This window comes from Dasypus novemcinctus, chromosome 22 (genome assembly GCF_030445035.2).
Source record: "Dasypus novemcinctus isolate mDasNov1 chromosome 22, mDasNov1.1.hap2, whole genome shotgun sequence".
Lineage (NCBI taxonomy): Eukaryota > Metazoa > Chordata > Mammalia > Cingulata > Dasypodidae > Dasypus > Dasypus novemcinctus.
This window is the reverse complement of record NC_080694.1, coordinates 75,597,441-75,625,420: the sequence shown is the minus strand read 5'-3', so window position 1 is coordinate 75,625,420 and position 27,980 is coordinate 75,597,441. Positions and strand designations below refer to the sequence as shown.

The window sequence follows — 27,980 nt, the reverse complement described above, 5'->3', positions numbered from 1 at the left end:
AGCAAAGCACACAGTCGGCGCTCAAGAACTGCTCGTTGAACGGGGAGCAAGAACAAGGAAAGGGCCGCCCACGCTCTCCGCCCCCCTCGGGGTGCTGCCGCAGGCCTGGCCCAGGGCTGGAAAGCTCTGGAAAGGCATCAAAGCGGGATGACAGGGCCGCGGCCCCTGGCGTGTCCACCTCTCGAGCGCAGCGGCAGGGACACTGCCGGCCTAAGCGCCCTTCACAGCCGTAGTGGTTACAGGTGCTGCGGTGGGCGGCAGAGTTCCAGTTCCGTCCCCAGCTCCAGGACGCAGCTCCAACCCACCAGGCTGAGCGCAGCCGGCCTTGTGCCTTGGACCACAGAGGACCGACAGGCCCCGTAAACCGGCTGCCGCGATGCCGGGGTGGGCGCTGCACGGGACGAGGCGAGGGGAGTGGGCGGGAGCGACCAGGGGCCAGGGGCCTGCAGCCGGCCGCAAAGAGGCAGAACAAGGCGGCTGCACCTGCGCCCACCCCATCCAGAACACCCCCTCCAGGTGAAGCCGAGGGCAGCCCCCCGTCCAGGCGGAGCCGAGGGCAGCCCCCCGTCCAGGCGGAGCCGAGGGCAGCCCCCCGTCCAGGCGGAGCCGAGGGCAGCCCCCCCGTCCAGGCGGAGCCGAGGGCAGCCCCTCCATCCAGGTGGAGCCGAGGGCAGCCCCTCCTGTCCGCACAAAGCTCTCAGGGCGGCACCAGGAAGTGGGGAAGACGGTGGTGGAAGGACAGGTGGATGTGCCCTCGACCTCACTGGCCGCTGGGCCCCGTTGCTGAACGGCCGAGGCCGGGACAGGGAGGGGCAGCTCGAGGACGCCCGGGTCACATCAACCAGGGTGTCGGCTTCCGCCGTGCGGGAGGAGGCGACCCAGCGGTCTGCAGGTGCCGCCCACCCTGGTGGCTGGCGAGTCCACCCGTGCGTCCTCAGAGGGAACCGGCGGGGGGCGGGCTAGTGCTCGGAGGCCGCGGGGGCGCCGCCCGCCAGCTGCTGGAGGAACGCAGCCGCCTCGTCCAGCTTCCGCAGCTCCGCCTGGAGGGCAGCGAGCTGGACGGGAGAGCGGGAGGTGAGGCAGGCCCACCGCCCAGCCGCCCCGGCGCCGCCCCCGGGCCAGGCCTCACCCTCTGCTGCCGCGGGGTCTCCGCCGCCCCCTCTGAGGGGCTCCGGGCCCTCAGGCCCTCGAGCTGCTTCTGCAACTTGCGTCTTCGGGCGGCCAGGACAGGGAGCTGGGCCTGGGGGTCCACCAGGCCCTGGGAGGGGCAGGGAGGGAAGGCTGGGAGCGCAGCCCACCCACTTCAGAGCCCCGCCCCCCACAGCCGCCCCCCTTCACTGCCCACCCCTTCCCCCACCCCCCTCCCCTCTGCCCACCTGCAGCTCCATGTGGACCTGGAGAGAGTCGCTGAGTGGGGCCCGCACCCAGCCGGAGGGGGCGGCCGTGCCTGCGGGCAGGAGGCCCACGTCCCTGCAGCGGCTCAGGGTGCCCAGGGCCTCCAGGAAGTCCTCGAGGGGCGCCAGCGCGCCGGGCTCCAGGCTCTGCAGCAGCACTGGGCGGGGCGGGGGCCGTCAGGCCGGGCCAGGCCCTGCTCCGCGGGGCAGCCCCCTCCCATGGGACCAGCGCCTTGGGGCGCCCCCCTGCACCTCCTCCCACGGGACGTTCGCCTCCTGCAGGAAGCTCACCTCGGGGGCGCCCCCTCCCGCAGGACCCTCCCCTTGGGGCTCCCTCCTTCCGCAGGACGCTCACCTCAGGGCAGCTCCCCTCCCAGGGACCCTCACCTCGGGGCGCCCCCCTCCCGGGGACCCTCACCTCGGGGCGCCCCCTCCCACAGGATGCTCACCTCAGGGCAGTCCCCTCCCGGGGACCCTCGCCTTGGGGCGCCCCCCTCCCGCAGGATGCTCACCTCAGGGCAGCCCCCTCCTGGGGACCCTCGCCTCGGGGCGCCCCCTCCCGCAGGACCCTCACCTCAGGGCAGCCCCCCTCCCGGGGACCCTCACCTCGGGGCGCCCCCCTCCCGGGGACCCTCGCCTCGGGGCAGGCCCCTCCCGGGGACCCTCGCCTCGGGGCGCCCCCTCCCGCAGGACCCTCACCTCAGGGCAGTCCCCTCCCGGGAACCCTCGCCTTGGGGCGCCCCCCTCCCGCAGGATGCTCACCTCAGGGCAGCCCCCTCCTGGGGACCCTCACCTCAGGGCAGCCCCCCTCCCGGGGACCCTCACCTCGGGGCGCCCCCCTCCCAGGGACCCTCACCTCGGGGCAGGCCCCTCCCGGGGACCCTCGCCTTGGGGCGCCCCCCTCCCGCAGGATGCTCACCTCAGGGCAGCCCCCTCCTGGGGACCCTCACCTCAGGGCAGCCCCCCTCCCGGGGACCCTCACCTCGGGGCGCCCCCCTCCCAGGGACCCTCACCTCGGGGCAGGCCCCTCCCGGGGACCCTCGCCTTGGGGCGCCCCCCTCCCGCAGGATGCTCACCTCGGGGCGCCCCCCTCCCAGGGACCCTCACCTCGGGGCAGGCCCCTCCTGGGGACCCTCACCTCGGGGCGCCCCCCTCCCGGGGACCCTTGCCTCGGGGCGCCCCCCTCCCGGGGACCCTCACCTCGGGGCCGCGCCTTGGTGAGCTGGAACGTGGCGCGCAGAGCCCTCAGCGCCTGCGCGGCCTCCTGCACGCGGGAGAAGCGCCGCTCCAGCTCCGGCTGGCGCCAGTGCTCCTGGGGGGGGCCGGGGGGGGGGGGCGGTGGGCCTCCGAGCTGCAGTGCCCACGCCAGCTCCTTGGGCACCCGCGCCCTCCACCCAGCACGGGACACGGGAAAAACGGGGTCCATTAAGAGTTCAGGTGACCAGAGGCGGGCACCTGATTAGCCACTGGGCGAAGGCAGCAAACGAGCAAGGACACACAGGAACTTAAACGCCCCTACTCAGACTTCACAAATCCCGAACGACTCTTAAGATTTACGCCTTAAAACAATGCCGTGGCCGACGCTCCTGAAGTTACTAAGGCTCACACCTGCCCGAGGGGATCGGGACACCTTGTCGCCTCGCTAAGTGGCTGGCCCCCAGGACCACGGCCTGCCCAGCGACCGCCTCTGCCCACCAGCTGACCCCAGGACCACGGCCTGCCCAGTGACCGTTCCCCACCCCCAGCTGACCCAGGACCACGGCCTGCCCAGTGACCGTCCCCACCCCCAGCTGACCCCAGGACCACGGCCTGCCCAGTGACCGTCCCCACCCCCAGCACCACGGCCTGCCCAGTGACCGTCCCCACCCCCAGCTGACCCAGGACCACGGCCTGCCCAGTGACCGTCCCCACCCCAGCTGACCCCAGGACCACGGACTGCCCAGTGACCGTCCCCACCCCCAGCTGACCCCAGGACCATGGCCTGCCCAGTGACCGTCCCCACCCCCAGCTGACCCCAGGACCACGGACTGCCCAGTGACCGTCCCCACCCCCAGCACCACGGCCTGCCCAGTGACCGTCCCCACCCCCAGCTGACCCCAGCACCACGGCCTGCCCAGTGACCGTCCCCACCCCCAGCTGACCCAGGACCACGGCCTGCCCAGTGACCGTCCCCACCCCCAGCTGACCCAGGACCACGGCCTGCCCAGTGACCGTCCCCACCCCCAGCTGACCCCAGGACCACGGCCTGCCCAGTGACCGTCCCCACCCCCAGCTGACCCCAGGACCACGGACTGCCCAGTGACCATCCCCACCCCCAGCACCACGGCCTGCCCAGTGACCGTCCCCACCCCCAGCTGACCCCCAGGACCACGGCCTGCCCAGTAGCCGTGACTAGCTTAGGGGAGGCCGAGGCACTGGTGGTCAGTGGGTGGGTGTCAGCAGCGTGAGCAGCAGAGCTGGGGGCCCGGCCCGACCGCCGCGACCCCGCCTGTCCTCCCAGGCAGGGGTAACCTCCACCCGCTGTCGTCAACAACCAGCCGCAGACCCCGCCCCGCAGCACGTCTGCGTGGACTCACCAGGCTGCAAGCCCTGGGGTAGGGGGCCACGGCGACGCTGGGCGCAGGGGGGCCGCCCGGCCAGGGCAGCCGCTGCCAGAGCTCCTCAGCCAGGAAGGGCATGAGCGGGGCAAGGAGGCGCAGGCCGAGGTCGGCGCAGGAGAACAGCACCTGGGGGGCCCCCGGGGGACGCGGAGAGCGTGCCAGCGCGGGCTTCACCGCCTCCTGGGGGGCCGTGGGGGAGCCAGGGTCAGCACGGGCCTCCCCGGGGTCCTGAGAGGGGCAGCTCGAGAGAGAGAGCAGCGCCGGGCAGCCCACCCCCACCATGCCAGGGCCGCGGCGCGCAGGGGGGCGTCAGGCAAGAACGAGGTGACCCAGAGGCACGGGGTGCAGAGAGGAAGGCGAGGCTGTACGTCTGGGGGACGCCGAGGGCAGACCCTCAGGGACCCCCACCCCGCGGCGAGCCCCCACCCAACCGGGCAGCAAGCCCCCCACCCGCGAGCAGATGCCTGGCTGCGCCCCAGGGTCGGAGACCGGCCTCCAGGCCCCGCTCCCAGGTGCTTGTGGTCCCAGCCTGCGAGGGTCCAAGTCAGCCCCCCCCCCACGTGCCCACCACGCCTCCTCGCCCCCGCCAGGCACCCAGGGCAGGGGACAGTGGGGGGCGGCAGGGGATGGCGAGGGGCACCCGGGGACGGCGAGGGGCGGCAGAGGACAGTGGGCGGCAGCACGCACCAGGTACACGTCACAGAAGCTGTGCACCCAGAAGTGGCGCAGGGCGTGGGTGACGAGCGGCAGCTCGCGGGCGACGAAGCCCCTCTCGCAGTCCAGCGCGGCCAGCGCCAGGCGGCTCAGGACCCAGGCGTCCACGGGCGACGGGGGGCACAGCTGCGGGTGGGGGGGCTCAGTGGGGGCGGCACGGCCCGCCCCACAGCCCTGGCTCCCGCAGGCCCCTCCCTGCCTCACCTCGCCCGCGGGCTGGGGCACGAAGCCCTCCCCCAGGGCGCGCAGCACGAAGCGCACGGCGTTCCAGACCTTGTTGCAGAAATGCCGCGCGCTGAGGACCTCGGGGACAGACAGGTGCAGGTCGCCCGCTGCGGGGAGAGCGGCGTGGGCGGTGGGCAGTGGTGCCGGGACGCCCGGGCGTGCTCCGCCCCCCCGGAGCCTCCCGCCCAGAGCCCACCAGCCGGAGCCCCTCCCAGAGCCCCCAGCCCAGAACCCACCACCCGGAGCCCCCCGCCCGGAGCCCCTCCCGGCACTTACCCAGGGCCCCGTGGGAGCACAGCGTGAACCTCAGGGCGTCCGTGCCGCACTCGGGGATCCCGTGAGGGAAGTCCTTTCTCTGCAGCAGTGGGGGGAGAGGGGCAGTGTGCAGGGGCTGGAAGGGGCACCCGGCAGGGGCCTGCACCGCACGGGAGCCAGCGCTGGGACTGGGCACAGCCACCCACCTGGGCTGCGGCTGCCGTGGCCAGCTCTGCGGGGTCCAAGGTGCCGTCTCGCAGCTTCTCCTGCAGCCCCTGGAGAAGGACAGGACTCCCTGGCTCGCGCCTGCTCCTCCAGGCCCTCCCCTGCAGCCCTGCCCCGCGGCCATCCACCGCCCAGCTACAGCCCTGCCCACCGGCCCCTGCCGGCCCCCTCCCCTGACCTGCAGCCCTGCCGCCCCTGCCCCCCATCCCTGACCTGCAGCCCCACCCACCTGGCCCTGCCGGTCCCCCATCCCTGACCTGCAGCCCCGCCCCTCTGATGACGTCCCGCGGGTCCAGCACGTTCCCCAGAGACTTGCTCATCTTGCGGCCCTGCCCGTCCCGGACCATGGAGTGGAGCAGCACCTGGGCAGGGGGGCGGTGAGATGGAGGCGACCTTTCCCGCTCTTGGGAAAAGGGAGGCGGGGGCGGGGCTGGGGCCCTCGGGAAGGTGGGGGCGGGCCGGGGGCGGGGCTCAGGCTCTGGGGGCTGGAGGCGGGGCTGCGGGCTGGGGCAGGGGGTGGGGCCGAGGTTATGGGGACGGGAAGGGCAGGGGCGGAGCCAAGAGCTGGGGCGGGGCGGGGCCGTACCTTGCTGAAGGGCAGCTGCCCGGTGAGCTGGGGGCCCAGCATGACCATGCGGCCCACCCAGAACAGCAGCAGGTCGCTGCCCGTCTCCAGGAGGGACAGGGGGTAGAAGCGAGCCAGGTCGGGGGTCTAGGAGGAAGCGGAGCAGGCCAGCCCGACCCTCCCTGGGGTCTGCGCGCACCCCGCCCTCAGCGTCCCGCTCTCCACCCGCCTCACCTCTCGGGGCCAGCCCAGGGCGGAGAAGGGGAACAGGGCCGATGAGAACCACGTGTCCAGCACGTCGGGGTCTGCGGCAGAGCAGGCGAGGCAGCGCTGCGCCCAGGCCTCCACCACCACCTGCCCGCCCGCCCGGCCTAGCCCCACTCACCCCTCTCCAGGGCCAGCGGCAGAGCGGGCGAGGCAGCACTGCGCCCAGGCCTCCACCACCGCCCGCCCGCCCGGCCTAGCCCCAGTCACCCCTCTCCAGGGCCAGCAGCAGAGCGGGCGAGGCAGCGCTGCGCCCAGGCCTCCACCGCCGCCCACCCGCCCCACCCGCCCAGCCTAGCCCCACTCACCCCTCTCCAGGGCCAGCAGCAGAGCGGGCGAGGCAGCGCTGCGCCCAGGCCTCCACCGCCGCCCACCCGCCCACCCGCCCAGCCTAGCCCCACTCACCCCTCTCCAGGGTCAGCGGCAGAGCAGGCGAGGCAGCACTGCGCCCAGGCATCCACCGCTGCCTGCCCGCCCAGCCCCACTCACCCCTCTCCAGGGTCAGCGTGGCCCCCGGCTGCCCCGTCAGCCCTGCAGCCACCTCTCTGGCCTCGGCCTCCGACCTCCCGACCACCCAGAGGTCTTCCTTGTCGCCCTGAAAGAGGATGGGAGGGCGGTGACCGTGACCGCCGCGGCCCCCAGCCCTGCAGGCTCAGCAAGCTTGGAACACGGCGGTAAGCCACGTGGCCACGAGCAAGGCCGAGGGCCCAGGCCACGCACCTCCGCCGCGCCCATGCCCGCGCCACGCCCACACCCGCGACCCCGCCACACCACGCCCACCCCCACCGCGCCCGCGCCCGCGCCCCCGCCAGCCCCTCCTGCGAACCTGGGCGCCGTCCTCTGCCACCAGGTAGGCGGGGATGCGATGGCCCCACCACAGCTGCCGGGAGACGCACCAGTCCCTGCCGAGGGACACGAGTGGCTTCTCCGCCTGGCAGGACCCCCGCCCCGCGGGCGCCCCTCGCCTTACCCAATGTGGGAAAACCAGTGCTGCCAGTTCTTGCGGTGGAAGGGCGGGTGGAGCTCCAGGGCCCCCGACTCCACGGCCTGGGGGGAAAGAGGGACGCCAGGCAGAGCCAGCACAGCCCCTCAGCGCCGCAGCAGGCTTGGCCTTCGGGAACAGTCCCGCAGCCCCCCCTCGGAGCCCCCAGGCCCGCCCAGGCCCTTCCACCTGCCCGCCTGCCCGCGCCTCACCTGGGCGGCTCGCGCCCCCATCTCCCGGCAGCGGACGAACCACTGGCTCTTCAGCAGGTGCTCCACCACGTCGCCGGAGCGGCTGGGGGACGGTGCAGTGAGCCCTGGCACCGGGCCTCGTGCCCCCCGCCCACCCGCCCGCCGGCAGCCCCGGCCCGAGGGCTCACCTGCAGAGGGGCAGCACCATGGGGTGGTCCTGCAGGCCCCGGAGCAGCCCCCTCTCGCTCAGCGCCGACAGGATCTTCTCCCGTGCCACAAAGCGGTGGAGGCCCTGCGGGGGCAGCAGCACCAGGTCAGAGGCTCTGGGGCGCGGCCACTGGTCCCCGAGGGCGGCGCGGCGCCCCCTGCAGCCAGGCCCTGCACAGCACCGTCAGGGCCCTAGGGACAGCGCAGCCCCCCTTCAGCCAGGCACCCCCCTGCAGCCAGGGCCCCACTTGTAGCCAGGGCCCCCCCCTGCAGCCAGGCCCCCCCCCCGCTGCAGCCAGGCCCCTCCCCTGCAGCCAGGGCCCCACCTGCAGCCAGGCCCCCCCCTGCAGCCAGCCCCCCTGCAGCCAGGCGCCCCCCCTGCAGCCAGGCACCCCCCCCCGGCAGCCAGCCCCCCCCCGCAGCCAGGCCCCCCCCCGCCAGCCAGGACCCCCCCCGCCAGCCAGGCCCCCCCCCCGCCAGCCAGGCCCCCCCCGCCAGCCAGGCCCCCCCGCCAGCCAGGGCCCCCCCCCCACCAGCCAGCCCCCCCCCGGCAGCCAGGCCCCACCCTGCAGCCAGGTCCCCCCCTGCAGTCTGGCCACCCCCCTGCAGTCTGGCCACCCCCCTGCAGCCAGGCCCCCCCCGGCAGCCAGGCCCCCCCCTGAAGCCAGGCCCCCCCCGCTGCAGCCAGACCGCCCCCTGCAGCCAGGACCCCTGCAGCCAGGGCCCCCCCCCTGCAGCCAGGACCCCTGCAGCCAGGGCCCCCCTGCAGTCTGGCCGCCCCCCTGCAGCCAGGCCCCCTGCAGCCAGGCCCCCCCCTGCAGCCAGGCCCCCTGCAGCCAGGACCCCCCCTGCAGCCAGGCCCCCTGCAGCCAGGCCCCCCCCTGCAGCCAGGCCCCCTGCAGCCAGGCCCCCCCCCCTGCAGTCAGGCCCCCCCTGCAGCCAGCCCCCCCCTGCAGCCAGGCCCCCTGCAGCCAGGCCCCACCTGCAGCCAGGGCCCCCCCTGCAGCCAGGCCCCCCCCTGCAGCCAGGCCCCCTGCAGCCAGGCCCCCCCCTGCAGCCAGGCCCCCTGCAGCCAGGCCCCCCCCCCACAGTCAGGCCCCCCCTGCAGCCAGGCCCCCCCCCTGCAGCCAGGCCCCCTGCAGCCAGGCCCCCACCTGCAGCCAGGCCCCCTGCAGCCAGGCCCCCACCTGCAGCCAGGGCCCGCACAGCGCCGTCAGGGTCCCGTCCTCGGCGATGACACTCAGGGGGCTCAGACCGTGCCGGGCTCCCATCTCGGCATCCGCAGGACTGTGGGCCGGGGTCACCTTCACTGCCCCTGGGGACAGAGCTGCCGTGAGCACTCGGCCCCGGGGGCGGCTCTCAGGGCCTCACGCTGCCCCCCCCAGTCTATGCCCCCCGCCCTGCTCGCTCAGGCTCCCCCTCTTCCGCCCGCCCCCTCCCCTGCACTCACCCGTGCCCACGTGTGGCTCAACAGTAGAGTCTGTGATGAGGGGGAGAAGCCGCCCGGTCAAGGGGTGACGCAGCCGCCGCCCGTGTAGGTGCTGGGGGGTCAGGGACAAGCGCGTGGGCCGGGGCCCGAGACCCCCAGGAGTGAGGGTGACGCCAGGTCACAGAGAACCGCAGCGGGGTCGGCGGATTCTTGGAGGGCCAGAGGGCGTGCGTTTCAGGCTCTGCAGCTAGAGGCAAACTGTCCCACGGCCCCGGCCCTGCCACTGTGGCTCTGGTCTACTGCCGTGGCACTAGTCTTCTACCGTGGCTCTAGTCTGCTGCCACAGTCCTGTCACTGTGGCACTAGCCTGCCATCATGGCTCTAGTCTGCCACGGTGGCTCTAGTCTGTCGCAGTCGCCCTGGTCTTCTGCCATGGCTCTAGCCTGCCACCATGGACCTGGCCTGCCGCCGTGGCCCTGGCCTGTTGCCATGGCCCTGGTCTGCCTCCGTGGCCCTGGCCTGCCTCCGTGGCCCTGGCCTGCCGCCGTGGCCCTGGCCTGCCTCCGTGGCCCTGGCCTGCCGCCGTGGCCCTGGCCTGCCACCGTGGCCCTGGCCTGCCTCCATGGCTCTGGCCTGCCGCCATGGCTCTGGTCTGCCTCCACGGCAGCGGCAGGCACGGCCGGCACAGGTGGTGCCTGAGGAACGCGTGCGGTGGGCTGCATTTGCCCACGGGCCACAGGTCATCAAAGCCTCAACTAGAGAAACTGTGATATCAAGGAGAGCAGGGGATGGAATCAGCCCCCAGAGCTGAGCTGAGAGCAGAACTCCCAGGAATGGGAGACGTCGGAGAAGGGGCCACGGTCCCAGAGGAAGGAAGGGAGGTGAGGCCCAGGTGCTTACAGTGTATCGAGAGTCGTCGGGGTGGACGGCCACCGCCACGTCTCCAGGCAGTGTCTCTGGCCTCGTGGTCCCTACCACGACCTCCGCTTCTGAAAACAAAAGACCACGCTGGGAGCCATGGCCCACGTGCACACGCCCGTGCACACAGCTTAGAGCTGCCACTGCACACACGCACGTGCACACATGCACACGGCTTACAGCCGCCTGTCGCCCATGTGCACACGGCTTAGAGCCGCCTGCCGCCCATGTGCACACGGCTCAGAGCTGCTACTGCACACACACACGTGCACACAGCTTAGAGCCACCTGTCACCCGTGTGCACATGGCTTAGAGCTGCTACTGCACACATGCACACGTGTACAGAGCTTAGAGCCACCTGTCGCCCACGTGCGCATGTGTGCACATGGCTTAGAGCCGTTACTGCACATACGCACACATGCACACGGCTTAGAGCCACCTGTCCCCCGTGTGCACACGACTCAGAGCCGCCTGTCACCCATGTGCTTAGAGCTGCTACTGCACACACGCACACACGCACACGGCTTAGAGCCGCCTGTCGCCCATGTGCACACGGCTTAGAGCCGCCTGTCACCCATGTGCACACGGCTTAGAGCTGCTACTGCACACACTCACGTGCACACAGCTTAGAGCCACCTGTCACCCGTGTGCACATGGCTTAGAGCTGCTACTGCACACATGCACACATGTGCACGGCTTAGAGCCACCTGTCGCCCACGTGCGCATGTGTGCACATGGCTTAGAGCCGTTACTGCACACACGCACACATGCACACGGCTTAGAGCCACCTGTCCCCCGTGTGCACATGGCTTAGAGCCGCTATTGCACACACACACGTGCACACATGTACACGGCTTAGAGCCACCTGTCGCCCATGTGCACACGTGTGCACGTGGCTTAGAGCTGCTACTACACATGCACAGCTTAGAGCGACCTGTCACCCATGTGCTTAGAGCTGCTACTGCACACATACACATGCACACATGTACACAGCTTAGAGCCACCTGTTGCCCATGTGCACACGTGTACACATGGCTTAGAGCTGCTACTGCACACACACATGTACATGGCTTAGAGCCACCTGTCGCCCATGTGTGCATGTGTGCACATGGCTTAGTGCTACTACTGCGCACACACGTACATGGCTTAGAGCCACCTGTCACCCATGTGCACACATGTGCACACGGCTTAGTGCTGTTATTGCACACACACACACAGCTTAGAGCCTGCAGCCGTGCACATGCACGCTCACTCCCAAAGGAGCTTCATGAAGAGGCTGAACCAGCCCCTGCTCGGGACCCGAGGGCCCCCAGCCCTCCAGAGACGACCAGCCCCTGCTCGGGATGCGAGGACACGGGGGCCCCCAGCCCTCCTGAGAACGTCCAGCCCCTGCTGGGGACCCGAGGACACGGGGGCCCCCAGCCCTCCTGAGAACGACCAGCCCCTGCTGGGGACCCAAGGACATGGGGGCCCCCAGCCCTCCTGAGATGACTGGCCCCTGCCCAGGACACGGGGACCCCCAGCCCTCCTGAGATGACCAGCCCCTGCTTGGGACCCGAGGACACGGGGGCCCCCAGCCCTCCTGAGAACGACCAGCCCCTGCCAGAGACCCGAGGACATGGGGGCCCCCAGCTGTCCTGAGAACGACTGGCCCCTGCTTGGGACCCGAGGACACAGGGGCCCACCAGCCCTCCTAAGATGACCAGCCCCTGCTTGGGACCCGAGGACACAGGGGCCCCCAGCCCTCCTGAGACGACCGGCCCCTGCGGCTCCTCTGCTCCTCTGGGTCAGGCCCGCTCAGCTCACGCTTCAGAACCGACCGAGCCCCGGATGGCCGCCCGAGCTCCTTGGTCATGGCCCCCAGGGCGGGCTAAGAGCCCAAGAGTACGGCCGCTGCAGGGGCAGCGTGTGCCCGTCCACCAGGTCACGGAGACGAAGGGCGGGCGCCCGAGGAAACGGCCACTCACCAGGCTCGCCATCCACGGGGAAGGCAACAGAGACGAGGAGGCCAAAGGACACCGGCGCGGGGCAGCCAGGCGGCTGGAGCTCCGTGCGGCCGGGCAGGGGCCGGCTCTCCACCTACAGGTGCGGGCAGCCGGGTCAGGGAGCAGCCCTCCACCCCCACTCCCGCTTCCACCCTGGCCGCCCTCCACGTCCCCTCAGAGCCCCACGGAGGTCTGGAGCTGCCCCTTCTCCCTCACCCATCACCGTGCAGCGAGGGTTACAGTGGGCGTTTAGACGCTGCCAGAGGCCGTGCTGAGCCCTTGACACCCCCGCGGCGTCAGCATTTTCCTAACTCGTGGGTTGAGGAAACTGAGGCACCAAGAGGCAGGTGTCACGCGGCCGGCCCCAGCGTTGAGCCCGAGCCCCCCTCCACTCCCTGCAAAACCCCGCTGCCCCCCCACGCACCTCGACGTCTGAGATGGCGGACCGCAGCGCACACGACCAGCTGACGAGCTGCCGGTCCCGGTACAGGAGCCCTGCCTGGTGCAGGCGCACGAAGGCTTCCGTCACGGCCACCGAGGAGCCCTGCAACAGCCGCACGTCCACACCCAGGGCCCTCGCGCCCTCCCCCCCAGGCCTCCCGCTCCCCGGGACCGGGGCGTCGCGCTCACAGCGTCCATGGTGAAACGCTCGCGGTCCCAGTCCAAGGAGGCGCCCAGGGCGCGGAGCTGCTCGCAGATCTCTCCCCCTTTCCTGTGCCCAGAAAGAATTCTCGTCAGCAAGCAGGCCCCAGACGGGCTGGGCGGCCAGGGCCGGGAAGAGAGCCCAGGTGGGTGGGGAGGCCAGAGCTGGGCGGCCAGGGCTGGGCAGAGGCCCCGGGCGGGCTGGGGGGCAGGCCCAGGATGGAAACAAAAGCGGTTTTGCGCGGGTCCAGCTGCGGAGGACAGCAGAGACCCAAGACCTAGCCTGGGCCTGCGACAAAACAGCGCAAGGTTTCCTGGCTACAGAGGAGGGGGCGGGCAGTCTGCGAGAAACCCACGGAGCTTCTCGGAGAAGGTGGCATTTGATGGCAGAACTGTAAGAATGGGAACGATTTCAACAGAGGGAAGGTGGGACTAGGTAAGTGGGAGAGATGATAAAACCCAGGTGAGAGAAAATGGGAAAAGCAGAAGCAAAAGAGAAAGCACAACAGAGAAAGTGCACCTACGCGTACACGCGTGTCTATAGATAGGTGTGCGTCTACGCCTGTCTCCGTGTGCGTGCATCTCCATGTAGGTACCTGTATCTACGTACAAACATACACACACGTGCATACACACAAACAGGCACACGCTTGGAATATCTGGGAAACCCAGCAAGTGCTAAGAGCTAGAGCTTAGGTGAGGGCTGGAGGCGGGAGGATCGAGGACCTCAAGTTAGGAAGGAAAGAAGCTGAGCAAAGACCAGAAGCCGCTGCTAGCCCAAGTCCTCCTGCTCCTCTCCCTCCTCCACCCTGCCCAAGGAAGTCCTCCCACCCCACTCCCCCCCACACCCCCTAGGAAGTCCTCCCACCCCACTCCCCCCCACACCCCCTAGGAAGTCCTCCCACCCCACTCCCCCCCACACCCCCTAGGAAGTCCTCCCACCCCACTCCCCCCCACACCCCCTAGGAAGTCCTCCCACCCCACTCCCCCCCACACACCCCCTAGGAAGTCCTCCTGCCCCACTCCTCCCCCACACCCCCTAGGAAGTTCTCCCACCCCACTTACTCCCCCCCACCCCCTAGGAAGTCTTCCGGCCCCACTCCCCCCCCACACCACCTAGGAAGTCCTCCCGCCCCATTCCCCCACACACACACCCTAGGAAGTCCTCCCGCCCCACTCCTCCCCTCCACACCCCCTAGGAAGTCCTCCCGCCCCACTCCCCCCCCACACCCCCTAGGAAGTCCTCCCACCCCACTTACTCCTCTGCCCCCCCACACCCCCTAGGAAGCCCTCCCACCCCACTTACTCCTCTGCCCCCCCACACCCCCTAGGAAGCTCTCCCACCCCACTTACTCCTCTGCCCCCCCACACCCCCTAGGAAGCCCTCCCACCCCACTTACTCCTCTGCCCCCCCACACCCCCTAGGAAGCCCTCCCACCCCACTTACTCCTCTGCCCCCCACACCCCCTAGGAAGCCCTCCCACCCCACTCCTCCCCTCCACACCCCCTAGGAAGCCCTCCCGCCCCACTCCCCTCCCATACTCCCTAGGAAGTCCTCCCACCCCCCACTCCTCCCCCCACACCCCCCCTAGGAAGTCCTCCCGCCCCACTCCTCCCCCCACACACCCCCTAGGACGTCCTCCCACCCCATTTACTCCTCCTCCCACACCCCCTAGGAAGTCCTCCTGCCCCACTCCTCCCCCACACCCCCTAGGAAGTCTTCCCACCCCACTTATTCCTCCTCCCCCCACACCCCCTAGGAAGTCCTCCCACCCCCCCACTACTCCCCCCCACTTCCCCCCACACACCCCCTAGGAAGTCCTCCCGCCCCACTCCTCCCCCCACACACCCCCTAGGAAGTCCTCCCGCCCCACTCCTCCCCCCACACACCCCCTAGGAAGTCCTCCCACCCCACTCCTCCCCCCACACACCCCCTAGGAAGTCCTCCCGCCCCACTCCTCCCCCCACACACCCCCTAGGAAGTCCTCCCACCCCACTCCTCCCCCCACACACCCCCTAGGAAGTCCTCCCGCCCCACTTACTCCCCCCACACCCCCTAGGAAATCCTCCCGCCCCACTCCTCCCCTCCACACCCCCTAGGAAGTCCTCCCACCCCACTCCTCCCCCCCACACACCCCCTAGGAAGTCCTCCCGCCCCACTCCTCCCCACACACACCCCCTAGGAAGTCCTCCCGCCCCACTCCTCCCCCCCACACACCCCCTAGGAAGTCCTCCCGCCCCACTCCTCCCCCCACACACCCCCTAGGAAGTCCTCCCGCCCCACTTACTCCCCCCACACACCTTCTAGGAAGTCCTCCCGCCCCACTCCTCCACACCCCCTAGGAAGTCCTCCGCCCCACTCCCCCCCCACACCCCCTAGGAAGTCCTCCCGCCCCACTTACTCCTCCTTCCACTTCCACACCTCCCTAAGGAAGTCCTCCCGGCTGAGCTCGTATCGCCTCACTCCCCGCTCCTTCCACAGCTGCTTTTCAACCACAACCTAGGGCAGAATTCAAGGCAAGTGAAGAAACAACCAGGTCACTTTGGAGGAAATCTCTTATCCAAGAAAAGCAAAAAGAGCGGAAGACGTACTTGCGTGGCGATGCCCGCGTGGTCGGAGCCGGGCACCCACAGCACCTGATCGCCCCGCATCCGGTGCCTGCGAGAGACCCCCGTGTGGATACCCGCCCGGCGCCCCGGCCTTCCCGCGTGGGCGCGCCCGCAGGAACTCAGCGGCCCTGCCCTCACCAGCGCACAAGGGCGTCCTGTACGGCCACCGTGAGCGCGTGGCCAACGTGCAGGGAGCCGGTGACGTTGGGGGGCGGGATGCACATGGAGAAGGTCTCCCCGGTGGCCTGCGGCAGCCGGGCCTGGAGACGGACCAAAGGCGGAGAGGACGGGACGCCTCGTGGCCGGCAGCGCCCCCTGGCGCCCGGGGGGAGCTGCCGGGCCAGGCGGCGGGGTCGGGGCAGCCTGGGGGGGGGCAGACGGGGAGCGCCCCTTCCTGGCGGGCTCTGGGGGCTCCGCCCGCCCGGCCCACCGACGCCCACCTGGTACTCCGGCTTGAAGAAGCCCTCTCGCTCCCACCAGGGGTACCAGGCGGCCTCCACGTACCGGGGGCTGTACGCCGGGGGCAGGGGCCCGGACACATCTGTGGAGGCAGAGGAGAGCCACTCGCGACGCGGCCCTGCCCCGCGTGCCCGCGGGCGCAACGGCGGCAGACAGGCGGCCCAAAGCCCTCGGCCCGCCTTACCTTTCTTCGCCCCGGGCTGCGTGGGGGTCTCGTACAACACTACCTCCTGGGGCGTCCAGGCCTTGCCGCATTCCGCAGGGGGCTGGGGAGAGGCAGGGCGGCCTGCGACTCGCGCGCACCCCCCCCCCACACTCGGCACCTGCCCGGCCCCGCCCCCCGCTCCCAGGCCTCACGTCTGGCCCCGGCGCCCCACGCTCCCCGGCCACATGCCGGCCCGGCACCCCACAGTTCCTAGGCACATGCCTGGCCCCCGTGTCCCACGCTCCCCGGCCACCTGCCCCGCCCCGGCCCTCCGTACACCCGGCCACTGCCCGGCCCCGCCCCCCTGCCACAGGTCCGGCCCCGGCGCCCCACGCCCCTGCCCGGCCCCTGCCCGGCCCCTTCCCCGCCCCGTGCGCCCCACGCTCCCCGGCCACATGCCGGCCCGGCGCCCCACAGTTCCTAGGCACATGCCTGGCCCCCGCGTCCCCGCTCCCCGGCGCCCGGCTTCCTCGGGCTCGGCTGCGCGGCGGCGCTCACCTCGCCCTGCCCGGCCCCTGCCCGGCCCCTTCCCCGCCCCGTGCGCCCCACGCTCCCCGACCACATGCCAGCCCGGCGCCCCACAGTTCCTAGGCACATGCCTGGCCCCCGCGTCCCCGCTCCCCGGCGCCCGGCTTCCTCGGGCTCGGCTGCGCGGCGGCGCTCACCTCGCCCTGCCCGGCCCCTTCCCCGCCCCGTGCGCCCCACGCTCCCCGGCCACATGCCGGCCCGGCGCCCCACAGTTCCTAGGCACATGCCTGGCCCCCGCGTCCCCGCTCCCCGGCGCCCGGCTTCCTCGGGCTCGGCTGCGCGGCGGCGCTCACCTCGCCCTGCCCGGCCGTCCGGGCCTCCAGCGCCGCCCGCCGTTCCCGCAGGCGCTTCCGTTTTGCTTCTCGGTTCCGCCGGGAGACGGGCCCGTGCGGCTCGGGCAGGGTCGAGAGGGGGCTCGGCCCGGGGGCGCCCCACGGTGGCCGCGGCCCCCAGCGCGGCGGCCGGAGAGAAGCCAGGAGCAGGCGGGGCATCGCGAGCGCCTGAGGAGCTGTTGGCGCGGGCGGTGAGCCCGGGGCTCCGCGCAGCCCCTCCGGGACCCCGGGCGGCTCCGGCGCCGACCCCCCCGCCCCCTCCCCAGCCCGGGCCGCCCCGCGCTCACCCGCAGGCTGGGGCGCCGGCACCCTCCGACCCCGGAACGTGGCCGCGGCGCGCGCGCCTGGGGGCGGGGCCCGCGCGGCGCATGCGCAGCCCCCCACGGCGCCGCGGAGCAGAGAGCAGGGCGCGTTCCTCGCACAGCTTTATTCCCGCAGCCCGCCCGCCCCCGCTCAGGCGCTGTGCTTCTGCCGCTTCCAGAAGCGCTTGACGTCGCCGTGCCCCGCCGGGGTGACCACCATGAGCCGCTTGGCCGCGTTCTCGCACACGAGCACGCCCAGCTGCGCGTGGGCCAGCAGCAGCTCGAAGTCCACCTGCGACAGGAACTGGTTGTACAGGACGCCTGCTCAGGGGACAGGGGACAGGGGAGAGGCGCCTGAGGCTGGACCCGCGCGCGCGGCCCCCCCAGCTCAGAACCGCTGCCCCCCAGGCGCAGGCGGGCACAGCCTCCGGGAGATCCCACTCGTGGTCCCGGAAACAGGCAGCCCCCGCCCCAGAAGGCGTGAGCAAGGGGCGCCGCTCATGAGGCTGCGCTGTCCTTCCTCGGGCCGGCAGGGGACCCTCACCCTCGGTGAACCGGAGCCTGTCCCTCTCCAGCTCCCACAGCCGAATCTGGTCCGTGATGGTGGGGGGCAGCACGGGGGTCTGCGGGGGTGAAGGGGCCGGCAGCTTCAGGAACGCGCCCCGCACGGCCCTCCGCTCGCTGCCCGCCTCGGACACCCTGGCAGCGTACCTGCTTGAGCATCACGGGGTGCGCCCTCGTCCGCAGGAAATGGATGATCTAGGGAAACAGCCAAGTAGGCAGGCGGCAGGAGCATGCTGGGGCCCCGCTGGCTCTTAAAAGCTCAGGACGCCCCGGGCACCAGTGCCGCCAACTCCACCCGTCCCTGCCGGGCCGCTGCCCCACGTGCTGTCCTGGGCACTCTGCTGTCCCCTCTGTCTTGTCTGCCTCTTGCAGTCTTGCTTGATTTTCTTTCTTTAAAACAGCAGCAGCTCTTACTTTTGGAGCACCTGCTGCATGGCAGGCTCCGAGCTAAGTGCTTTCCTTTTATCCCAACAGCCCCACGAGGTGGGACTGTCCTGACTCATTTTCCAGATGAGGAAACTGAGACGCAGAGCCAGCAGGCCTGGCTTTCACAGGCTGGCAGAGCCCAAGCCTCCTCCCTGCGCGCGCTGCCTCCTCCCTGCACGTGCTCCCTCTCAAGGCCTGCCTGCTCTCACCCAGGGCCCAGGCCTCCTCCCTGCGCACGCTCCCTCCTCCCTGCACGTGTTCATCCCTCCTCTGTGCGCGCTCCCTCGTCCCTGCGCGTGCTCCCTCCTCCCTGCACATGCTCATCCCTCATGTGTGCTCCCTCCTCCGTGCGCACGCTGCCTCCTCCCTGCACGTGCTCCCTCTCAAGACCTGCCTGCTCTCACCCAGCACCCAGGCCTCCTCCCTGTGCACGCTGCCTCCTCCCTGCACGTGCTCCCTCTCAAGGCCTGCCTGCTCTCACCCAGGGCCCCAGGCCTCCTCCCTGCGCACGCTCCCTCCTCCCTGCACGTGTTCATCCCTCCTGCGCGCGCGGTCCCTCGTCCCTGCGCGTGCTCCCTCCTCCCTGCACATGCTCATCCCTCGTGTGTGCTCCCTCCGTGCGCACGCTGCCTCCTCCCTGCACGTGCTCCCTCTCAAGACCTGCCTGCTCTCACCCAGCACCCAGGCCTCCTCCCTGCGCACGCTGCCTCCTCCCTGCACGTGCTCCCTCTCAAGGCCTGCCTGCTCTCACCCAGGGCGAGGCCTCCTCCCTGCGCACGCTCCCTCCTCCCTGCACGTGTTCATCCCTCCTGCGCGCGCTCCCTCGTCCCTGCACGTGCTCCCTCCTCCCTGCAAGTGCTCATCCCTCCTGTGTGTGCTCCCTCCTCCCTGCACGCGCTGCCTCCTCCCTGCACGTGCTCCCTCTCAAGGCCTGCCTTTCACCCAGAGCCCAGGCCTCCTCTCTGCGCGCGCCCCCTCCTCCCCGCGGGCACTCCTTCCTCCCTTCGCGTGCTCCTCCCTGCGCGCGCCCCCTCCTCCCTGCAGGCATTCCCTCCTCCCTGCGCACGCCCCCTCCTCCCTGCGGGCACTCCTTCCTCCCTTCGCGTGCTCCCTCCTCCCTGCAGGCACTCCCTCCTCCCTGCACACGCTCCCTCCTCCCTGTGCATCCCCCTCCTCCCTGTGGGCACTCCCTCCTCTCTGCGCGTACTCCTCCCTGCGCGCGCCCCCTCCTCCGTGCAGGCACTCCCTCCTCCCTGCACCTGCTCCTCCCTGCATGTGCTCCCTCCTCCCTGTGCACGCTGCCTCCTCCCTGCATGTGCTCCCTCTCAAGGCCTGCCTGCTCTCACCCAGGGCCCAGGCCTCCTCCCTGCGCGTGCCCCCTCCTCCGTGCAGGCACTCCCTCCTCCCTGCACGTGCTCCTCCCTGCATGTGCTCCCTCCTCCCTGTGCACGCTGCCTCCTCCCTGCACGTGCTCCCTCTCAAGGCCTGCCTGCTTTCACCCAGGGCGAGGCCTCCTCCCTGCGCACGCTCCCTCCTCCCTGCACGTGTTCATCCCTCCTGCGCGCGCTCCCTCGTCCCTGCACGTGCTCCCTCCTCCCTGCAACTGCTCATCCCTCCTGTGTGTGCTCCCTCCTCCCTGCACGCGCTGCCTCCTCCCTGCACGTGCTCCCTCTCAAGGCCTGCCTTTCACCCAGAGCCCAGGCCTCCTCTCTGCGCGCGCCCCCTCCTCCCCGCGGGCACTCCTTCCTCCCTTCGCGTGCTCCTCCCTGCGCGCGCCCCCTCCTCCCTGCAGGCATTCCCTCCTCCCTGCGCACGCCCCCTCCTCCCTGCGGGCACTCCTTCCTCCCTTCGCGTGCTCCCTCCTCCCTGCAGGCACTCCCTCCTCCCTGCACACGCTCCCTCCTCCCTGTGCATCCCCCTCCTCCCTGTGGGCACTCCCTCCTCTCTGCGCGTACTCCTCCCTGCGCGCGCCCCCTCCTCCGTGCAGGCACTCCCTCCTCCCTGCACCTGCTCCTCCCTGCATGTGCTCCCTCCTCCCTGTGCACGCTGCCTCCTCCCTGCATGTGCTCCCTCTCAAGGCCTGCCTGCTCTCACCCAGGGCCCAGGCCTCCTCCCTGCGCGTGCCCCCTCCTCCGTGCAGGCACTCCCTCCTCCCTGCACGTGCTCCTCCCTGCATGTGCTCCCTCCTCCCTGTGCACGCTGCCTCCTCCCTGCATGTGCTCCCTCTCAAGGCCTGCCTGCTCTCACCCAGGGCGAGGCCTCCTCCCTGCACGCACCTCCTCCTCCCTGAGCACACCCCCTCCTCCCTGCGCGTGCTCCTCCCTGCACGCTCCCTCTCAAGGCCTGCCTACTCTCACTCAGAGCCCTGGCCTCCCGCGTGCCCGGTGGTCAGGGGGCAACTCGCCCCCACCCTCCCGGAGCAGCCCAAGCGCAGCCCAGGCTCAGCCACGCTGCCCACGCTCCGCCCCACCCCAGGCAGGGCACCTGCTGCGCCGTGATGCCGCTGGCGATGGCCTGCTGCACGCTCTCCCGTGTCACCTGCGCCACCACCATGTTGGGGAAGCGGTAGAGCATCTCCGAGAAGAGGGCGATGAGGGCGATCTGCAGCTCCGACTCTGCTCCCGAGACGCGCGCAGGTGAGGGGCTCGCCCTGCCCAGGCTGCTCCAGCCACTGGAGTGCCTGGGGGCTCGGCACACGCCACGCTGGGCGAGCAGAGCGGAGCGGGCACCCCTGCCACCCCCGCCCGCTGTCCCTGTGAGGGGGCTCGCCCTGCCTGGACTGCTCCAGCCACTGGAGGGCGGGGGCTCGGCACACGCCGTGCTGGGCGAGCAGAGCGAAGCGGGCACCCCCGCCCGCTGTCCCTGTGAGGGGGCTCGCCCTGCCTGGACTGCTCCAGCCCCCCCTCCAGGGGGAAGGAGTGCCGGGGGGCTCGGCACACACCGTGCTGGGCGAGCGGAGTGAAGCGGGCACCCCCACCCGCTGTCCCTGTGAGGGGGCTCGCCCTGCCTGGACTGCTCCAGCCCCCCCTCCAGGGGGAAGGAGTGCCGGGGGGCTCGGCACACGCCGTGCTGGGCGAGCGGAGTGAAGCGGGCACCCCCGCCCGCTGTCCCTGTGAGGGGGCTCGCCCTGCCTGGACTGCTGCAGCCCCCCCTCCAGGGGGAAGGAGTGCCGGGGGGCTCGGCACACGCCGTGCTGGGCGAGCGCAGTGGAGCGGGCACCCCCGCCCGCTGTCCCTGTGAGGGGGCTCGCCCTGCCCGGACTGCTCCAGCCCCCCCCTCCAGGGGGAAGGAGTGCCGGGGGGCTCGGCACACGCCGTGCTGGGCGAGCAGAGCGAAGTGGGCACCCCCACCCGCTGTCCCTGTGAGGGGGCTCGCCCTGCCTGGACTGCTCCAGCCACTGGAGTGCCGGGGGGCTCGGCACACGCCGTGCTGGGCGAGCGCAGTGGAGCGGGCACTCCCACCCGCTGTCCCTGTGAGGGGGCTCGCCCTGCCTGGACTGCTGCAGCCCCCCCTCCAGGGGGAAGGAGTGCCGGGGGGCTCGGCACACGCCGTGCTGGGCGAGCGGAGTGAAGCGGGCACCCCCACCCGCTGTCCCGGTGAGGGGGCTCGCCCTGCCTGGACTGCTCCAGCCACTGGAGTGCTGGGGGGCTCGGCACACGCCGTGCTGGGCGAGCGCAGTGGAGCGGGCACCCCCGCCCGCTGTCCCTGTGAGGGGGCTCGCCCTGCCCGGACTGCTGCAGCCCCCCCTCCAGGGGGAAGGAGTGCCAGGGGGCTCAGCACACGCCGTGCTGGGCGAGCACAACGAGGTGGGCACCCCCGCCACCCCCGCCCGCTCTCCCGGGAGCCCCTTCCAGCTCACCCGTGTAGGCGTACAGTCGGTAGTTGGTCTCCACGACGATGAAACCTGGCTGGTGCACCGTGCCCCCCGCCCCGGAGACGCCTGACGAGAGATTGATGGCCAGGCGCGTGGGGTAGTACCGCCGGGACTTCCTCTGGAGCGACAAAAGGGGGGAGGCGGGCCTGGCTCAGGGGTCACTCCCTGCACCTGCCTGACCGGAACCTCGACCCCCAAGTCCTCGGTCCTACAACCACTTCCTGTCGCCCCTGCCTTTTAAAGGCCAGGACACCACCACACACTCCCTCGAGAAGCCGACGTCCGGGTGCTTGTACCTTCCTCTGGAAAACAAGCCCGAACTCCCGCAGATGCTGCAGAAAGTTCAACAGGGAATCGCTCATCCCTTCCACAGAGTAATCCTGGGGAGGAAAGGGGGCAGCGGGTCCAAAACACACCCCGTCCTCCCTCCCCGACCCCAGAGGCCCGTTTCCACCTCGCCATCTCGGCCCAGCCTGAACCGTCAGCTTCCGCTCTGCTGCGCCAGCCTCTCCCTGTCGGCTGTCCGCCCACCCCAGCCCCAGCCTCGGCTCCCTGCTTACCTTGCCCAGCGTGGAGAAGCTGAGCTGGAAGAGGAAGGAGAGAATCTCCACTAGATCCATGCCCCGGCTCTAGGGAAGGGGCAGGGGCACAGCGAGAGGGAAGAGGAAAGCAGATCAGGCCGGGCTCTCGGCGGGGCGCTGCTGGCAACAGCGAGCGGCTGGCCCCGTCCCGCAGGCCTCACCTGGGCTGTCTGCAGGTACTGCAGCATGAAGTACCAGAGCTGGGCAGGGGTGTCCAGCAGCAGGAACTGGAAGCCAGCGGACGTGATGCAGGGCGGCTCTCCAGGCTCAGGACTGGGGACAGAGGGACCAGAGGCTGCCCCCTCCTCGCTCGCTCGTGTGCTCCTGGCGCCTCTGCCTCCCTCGACCCAGCTCTCCCTCCAGTCCTGACCCGCCCCACCCGGCTCAGCAGGGCCCACAGAGGGGCCCAGGCCGGCAGCTGCCCCCTGCCCCCTCACCTCTTCATGAGCCCCGCCTGGCTGAGGAGCTGAGCCAGGTCCTGGCTCACGGCCGCGCTGGGGGAGCCCACCATGAAGTGCAGGACCACCTGCACCACAGAAGAGAACGGAGAGGCCGGCGCCCGTCAGGACCCCGGGCCGGTGGGGGCTGAGCTGAGACCAGACGCCCAGGTCCTCACCTCCCATCGCTCCTCCGCGTACTTGTCCAGGGAGGGCACGTCCCGGGCGTGCTTGTCCGGTCCCAGCTGACTCGTGTCGTCAGACCAGGCTTTGCCCCTGCGGCCGGGACGCGCGCAAGTGAGGGGCCACCCCTGCCCCCTTTCCACCCTCACCCCGCGGCCACGACTGGGGGCACTTCCCACACCACACAGCCACAGACCCTGGCCCAGGAGCTCGGCCTCCAGCGGTGGGCTCTGCGGGTCCCCGGCCTAGACTGGGAGGAGATGCGAGTGACATACCCACCCAGCAGGGCAATGCGGAGGTTCTGGCGGAAAACGGGGTTCAGGGTCAGGCCCTGCAGACCGCCAGGGAGCAGCTGGGTGTGCCAGATCCGGAGGCCGCTCAGCAGCCCCGTACTCTCCTCCTGCGCCCTGGAACAGAAGCAGAGGGGAGCGGGGCGGCAGAGGCCTCCGTGCCTGCCCTCCTGAACCGATGGTTCTGGGAACAGAGTGCAATCGGTGTCTTCTTAAGACATATTTCTTTACTGCAAGCCTCATCAGAGCCTGTATCGATCACGACTCCCTGAGAGGGAAAATTCCATATGCAGAGTTTCCCAAACTTAACTACGAGTTTTGTGGTGTATCCGCTAATATTTCCTGGGGGTTATCCGAGAATCAGCAGTTGGGGGAATACCGCCGTTAAGGAACGTCTGTCTGGTTGGAAGTGCAGTAGAAACTCACTTGCTAAATTCTTTCTTCACCCACAGGGCTACGGCGGCTTGTGGCAGAGGCTGCTCCAGGAAGAGCATCCGCATCACCCAGTTCTTAGCCAGAGACGGCAGCTCCCTTCGAGATCGGAGGGCAACGTCAGCGTCAGAAGCCGACTTTCCTCTATAACTGCCTCCAAAAGCCTCCCAGACGTCCGGTTTCACACACACCCCACCCCACACACACCCTCACCAGTCCTGCCCCCACAAACTCCCCCTGCTTGGCCTCCTCTCCTACCCCCCCCCCCCGAGTTCTGCCCACGGCCACTTACTCCAGTCTGCAGGCCCCCGTTACGTTTCCCAAACACGGTCCTGCCATGAAGAGGGTCCTCACCTGAAGACAGCCAGACAGGTGGCAGGGTGCCCATACAAGCGGTCCAGCACCCCTGGGCTCAAGCCCCCCAAGAACTCCTGCAGGTTGCGGCACTGGAGGTGTGCTCGGTTCAGCCCGCCCCTCGAGGGGGTGCTCTCCATCACCTGAGAGAGGCAAGTGTGGGGAGCGCAACCCCCCCGCGCGAGTGTCAGCCCTCACCCTCCGCGGCGCAATCCCACCCCAGCCCCAAACGGCCCCTCTTTTCTGTGGCTCCCTCTTCCATGTCCCTCATCTCCTGGAGTCACTCCCAACCCTGATCGACCTCCCCTCTTGCCTACCCCCACCCCACTTCTGCCTCAACTCCAGTCTTCTCCCAGTGTCCAGGGGACAGAAGCAACTGGCCCAGACCTGCAAAGCCATTTTGCGTCTCAGTGACTCGTCTAACCTTTAGCTGAGCAGCGGGAGCCCGGTCCTCTCCCCTTCCCCGCTCCTGGCTACATCAGCCTAAGAGCTGCGGATCTGCCAGTCCTCCCGCATCCCAGTTCTTAGCCAGCTCCGCACAGCACCACCTCCCCTCCACGGCTCCCACGTCGAATTCCACTTCCCGCTCCCCAGGTCTCCCCCACCCCGCTCGCTCCGAGCGCGCTCCGGCCCCCTAGCCCTTCCTCCAGCCCCGCCTCCCGGGCCCGCTCACCCCGCCGATCCCCCCGTGCACGCCGAGTCTCGAGCGGCGCCTGAGCGGAGCTGGCTCCTGGGGATCGGGAAACGATAACGGGAACAAGCTGAGGAGCGGAGGAAGGCCGGCGGAGCGGGGCGGGTTCAGAGGCGAAGGCGTGCAGAGCCGGGAGGGCAATGGCGCTGCGCTCGCCGCCGCGGCGCCTGCTGGGAAGTGGAGTCTCGTCCTCGCTCGCTGGGCGCGGGCCGGCGCGCGTCTGACTACGACTCCCGGCAGGCACCGCGGGGAGCGCGGCCGCCAAAGGCCGCCGCCGAGTGCAGCACGCCGAGGCCCGGCGCTGTGGTTCCGCGGCGCCTCCGGCCGCGCTGCCGGGGACGGGGGCGCCGGGGTGAGCCTCTAGCGCCGCTGGAAGCGGCATCGTCAGGGCACGTTCGGGGGTTAGGAGCTAACCCTGTAGGTACTCGGCAAAGCTTAATTTCCATCTCCACCCACTTTTAGGTAGAAGAGTAATGATACAGTATAATACAGTATAGTATATAGCATACACTATAATGTAGTAATTAATATGATCTAAAACACGGTTGTCTCGAGAACCAGTGGTTTGCTCCAAGTCCCCCGCGAAGCTGCCGCGCGACAGGGAAGGAAGGTCCCTGCGCGTTCCCCGAGCTCCTGCAGGCGAGCTTGTTTCCCGTTTGCTGAGACCCCGGAGCCCAGCGAGGCGAGGCCCTGCCCACGACCTCAGGGGACGCTGGGTTTGCAGGAGCGTTTTCAAGGCAGGGGCCCGGGAACCACCCGGAGGCCTGCGGGAACCTGCCGGCCCCTGCCGCTGGCCCGGTATCTCGTCCCGTTTCCTTAGCAGTGTTTAAAATCCTCAAAGCATGACGCAGAACTGATAAAGCTTCTTTATGGCAAAAGAGTAGGAAAGTTCAAGGGCAAATTACAGCCTGGGAAGAACTGTTTGATAGACAAAATGCAAAAGGCTCTCACAAAGCAAAAAGAAAAAGAAACATGTTTAAAGTTTGGTGAAAGAGGTGAGCAGGTGCAAAAGAATACAAATGCCTTATAAAACAGGAAAACTCTCAGCTTCACTAGTAATTAAGAAAAGCAAAGAATCAAAATACTGGAAATTAAAAAGACGAAATATCAGATTAGGAAGAAAGGAAGGTTAAGGCCTGGCACCCTCAGTGCCGGCAGCGGCACGGGCATCGCGGCCCAGGCTTGGCCTGGCAGCCCCGTTCCAAGGGTGAGGTGGCCGTGTCCAGCAGCGATTTCAGCGGCACTTAGTGGCTCCAGCCTTCAGTGTATCATGCTGAAATTCTCCCACGTGGGTACAGAAATAGCCACACAGGGGTGTTGGCGAAGCGTGTTTGCTTGTCGTCGTCCTATGAGAACAGGGGAAACAGCCACTGTTGCTCCTGGGGTTGTCGTCCCAACAAGGCAGGACACTGGGTGGAGAGAGGGGAGGTCAGTGGTGTATGTGTCACAGCCTGGAGCCACCCGTGACTTTTTTTTGGAGGGGGGGCAGGTTACAAAATGGCACCCGCGGCACGGTGCCATCTTTGTAAAAAGTTACGTGTGCGTTGATTTTGGGGAGAACAGATGAGGGGAGGCATAAAGCCCTGCTGCTCTAAGGGTAAGCGTTCCAGGTGGCACATCCAGTGGCGGGAACTGGCCCCAAGGAAGAAGCCTGCTTGAGCCATCTGGGCCTGACGGAGGGTCCTGGGGGCTGAGGAGGTGGCAAGAGCTTCCCGACAGAGGAAAGGACCCTTGTGGAGAGCCCCCCCACCTTCTGCCCCCAGGCAGCTGCAGCTTGGCTTGCCTCCCACCCAGCTCCACCGGCGGCTGGCTCTGCAGCCTCAGGCAGGAACAGCCCCTGTGGACAACAAGAAGTTTCCTTCACGTGCTGTGATTATTAAATAAGATGTGCTATGGAGTAAGCATGGCACCTGCCTAGTATCTACAGCATCTTCAGTGTTGTTTTCTGCAACTTTCACGTTTCGATTTTAGTTCCCTAACTACCCAGAATAATCCAGTCTCTTGTGTGGGCCTCTGATACTGATGAATGTTCTTTCAACCAGTACTTACGGAGCCCATGTTCCAGGAATTCGCCCTCGTGGAGCTCACAAGGTGGGAAAGGAACACGCACACACACGTAACAAGCACAGAGAAGAGAGCCGCGTGCTCTGAGACAGGACATCGACCTGGCCAGGAGGCCCAGGACACAGCTGAAGGGCAGGGCGCGAACGAGGCAAGGACGCCGGGCCCAGGCTCCAGGGGAGGGCACAGCGTGCGCACGGGCTCCAGGTGGGGAACCGCAGCCTGTGGGAGGAGCCCGAAGATGCCGGGGGCTGGAGGGGCGCGGGGCCAGACGTGACCAGGAGGAAGGTTTTGTTCTCCATCCTGAGATCAGTGGTCTTGAAATGGAGGAGCAGGGTCAGGTTTGTTCCAGAGATGACTCTGGCTGCAGCCCCAAGAAGAAACGGGAGGGGAGGAGGGCGGCTCCGGGGTGAGGGCAGACAGGAAGGCGCGGCGTGTGCCCGCGGCGGCCGGGCTGGAGCGGAGCAGGCTCCCGGAGGCCGGGGCACAGCAGGGCCTCGTGCCTGCCCCGCTTCCGGCTTGCACGGCCCAGGGGACGACGGTGCCAGGAATGGGGCAGGAGACCGCAGGGCGGGGCAGGCTGGGACGTGCTGAGACGAGTTCAGGTGCACTTCGGCTGCTTATCGAGGCGGGGCTCGGCGCCGGCCATGACTTCCTCGCGTGTCCCTCGGGTCCTGTGACCCAGCCCCGGCAACCCCGAGTCAGCGTGTCCTGGCGTCCCCGTCCGGTCAGCTCACGTCTGCAACTGAACTTGAGTCTGTCTAAGAGCTGCTGGCCAGATCTGCTGCATCCGGTACTTGCAGCTGATTTTTTCTCTTTCTTCTTTTCCAACCAAATTTGAACTCTTTGTTAAATGCTGTCCTGGTGGCTGTCACCCGTCCGTCCCGGCCTCTGAGACAATTCAGCTCCTTGGTTCTGGTCTTCATCCCAACAGCCCAACCTGCTAGGTCCTTCGTTCCCTCAAGGAGCCTAAACCAGAGGTTCCACCTGGATTTCCCAGACCCACAGGGGGTCCTAGAATTGGGCCAGAAAATAGTGTCCCTTTGTTTTTATTA

General features: G+C 69.5%; 1 protein-coding gene and 1 long non-coding RNA gene across 2 annotated transcripts; both read right to left on the bottom strand.

Moving 5' to 3' along the window:
- Positions 1–16: 16 nt before the first annotated feature.
- Positions 17–25,000, bottom strand: VARS2 (valyl-tRNA synthetase 2, mitochondrial). Its single transcript, XM_058285516.2, has 43 exons — positions 24,847–25,000; positions 24,174–24,316; positions 23,814–23,918; positions 23,373–23,504; positions 23,094–23,190; positions 22,915–23,003; positions 22,639–22,750; positions 22,457–22,525; positions 22,193–22,276; positions 21,882–22,014; positions 20,507–20,637; positions 17,744–17,791; positions 17,577–17,655; positions 17,190–17,353; positions 16,692–17,012; positions 15,850–15,931; positions 15,647–15,747; positions 15,345–15,466; positions 15,189–15,255; positions 14,999–15,096; positions 12,585–12,666; positions 12,379–12,498; positions 11,937–12,048; positions 9,952–10,040; positions 9,073–9,163; positions 8,810–8,937; positions 7,604–7,707; positions 7,437–7,518; positions 7,213–7,289; positions 7,069–7,144; positions 6,732–6,837; positions 6,213–6,283; positions 6,000–6,125; positions 5,671–5,775; positions 5,395–5,463; positions 5,210–5,288; positions 4,913–5,040; positions 4,682–4,834; positions 3,971–4,174; positions 2,595–2,706; positions 1,377–1,552; positions 1,130–1,258; positions 17–1,055 (listed from the first exon to the last, which is right to left on the bottom strand). Exons 2-43 carry the CDS (start codon positions 24,311–24,313, stop codon positions 960–962), a joined length of 4,689 nt encoding a protein of 1,562 aa, XP_058141499.1. The 5' UTR covers positions 24,314–24,316; positions 24,847–25,000; the 3' UTR covers positions 17–959.
- A 718-nt stretch (positions 25,001–25,718) lies between these two features.
- On the bottom strand, positions 25,719–27,424 carry LOC139437392 (uncharacterized). The gene is made up of 2 exons (XR_011647146.1): positions 26,914–27,424; positions 25,719–26,210 (listed from the first exon to the last, which is right to left on the bottom strand). It is a non-coding gene; the product is annotated as an uncharacterized lncRNA (long non-coding RNA).
- Between the last annotated feature and the right edge of the window lie 556 nt (positions 27,425–27,980).

Bases quoted from the DNA above. Each gene is read 5' to 3' on its own strand.
- VARS2 (XM_058285516.2), bottom strand. From the start codon at position 24,313: ATGGAGAGCACCCCCTCGAGGGGCGGGCTGAACCGAGCACACCTCCAG. The intron at 15,748-15,849 runs GTAAGGCGGGCC...CTGCCTCCACAG, and splicing joins GCAGCCCGGGGCGAAGAAAG to ATGTGTCCGGGCCCCTGCCC. The intron at 7,708-8,809 runs GTGGGGGCCTGG...CTGCCCCCGCAG, and splicing joins TGTGCGGGCCCTGGCTGCAG to GGCCTCCACCGCTTTGTGGC.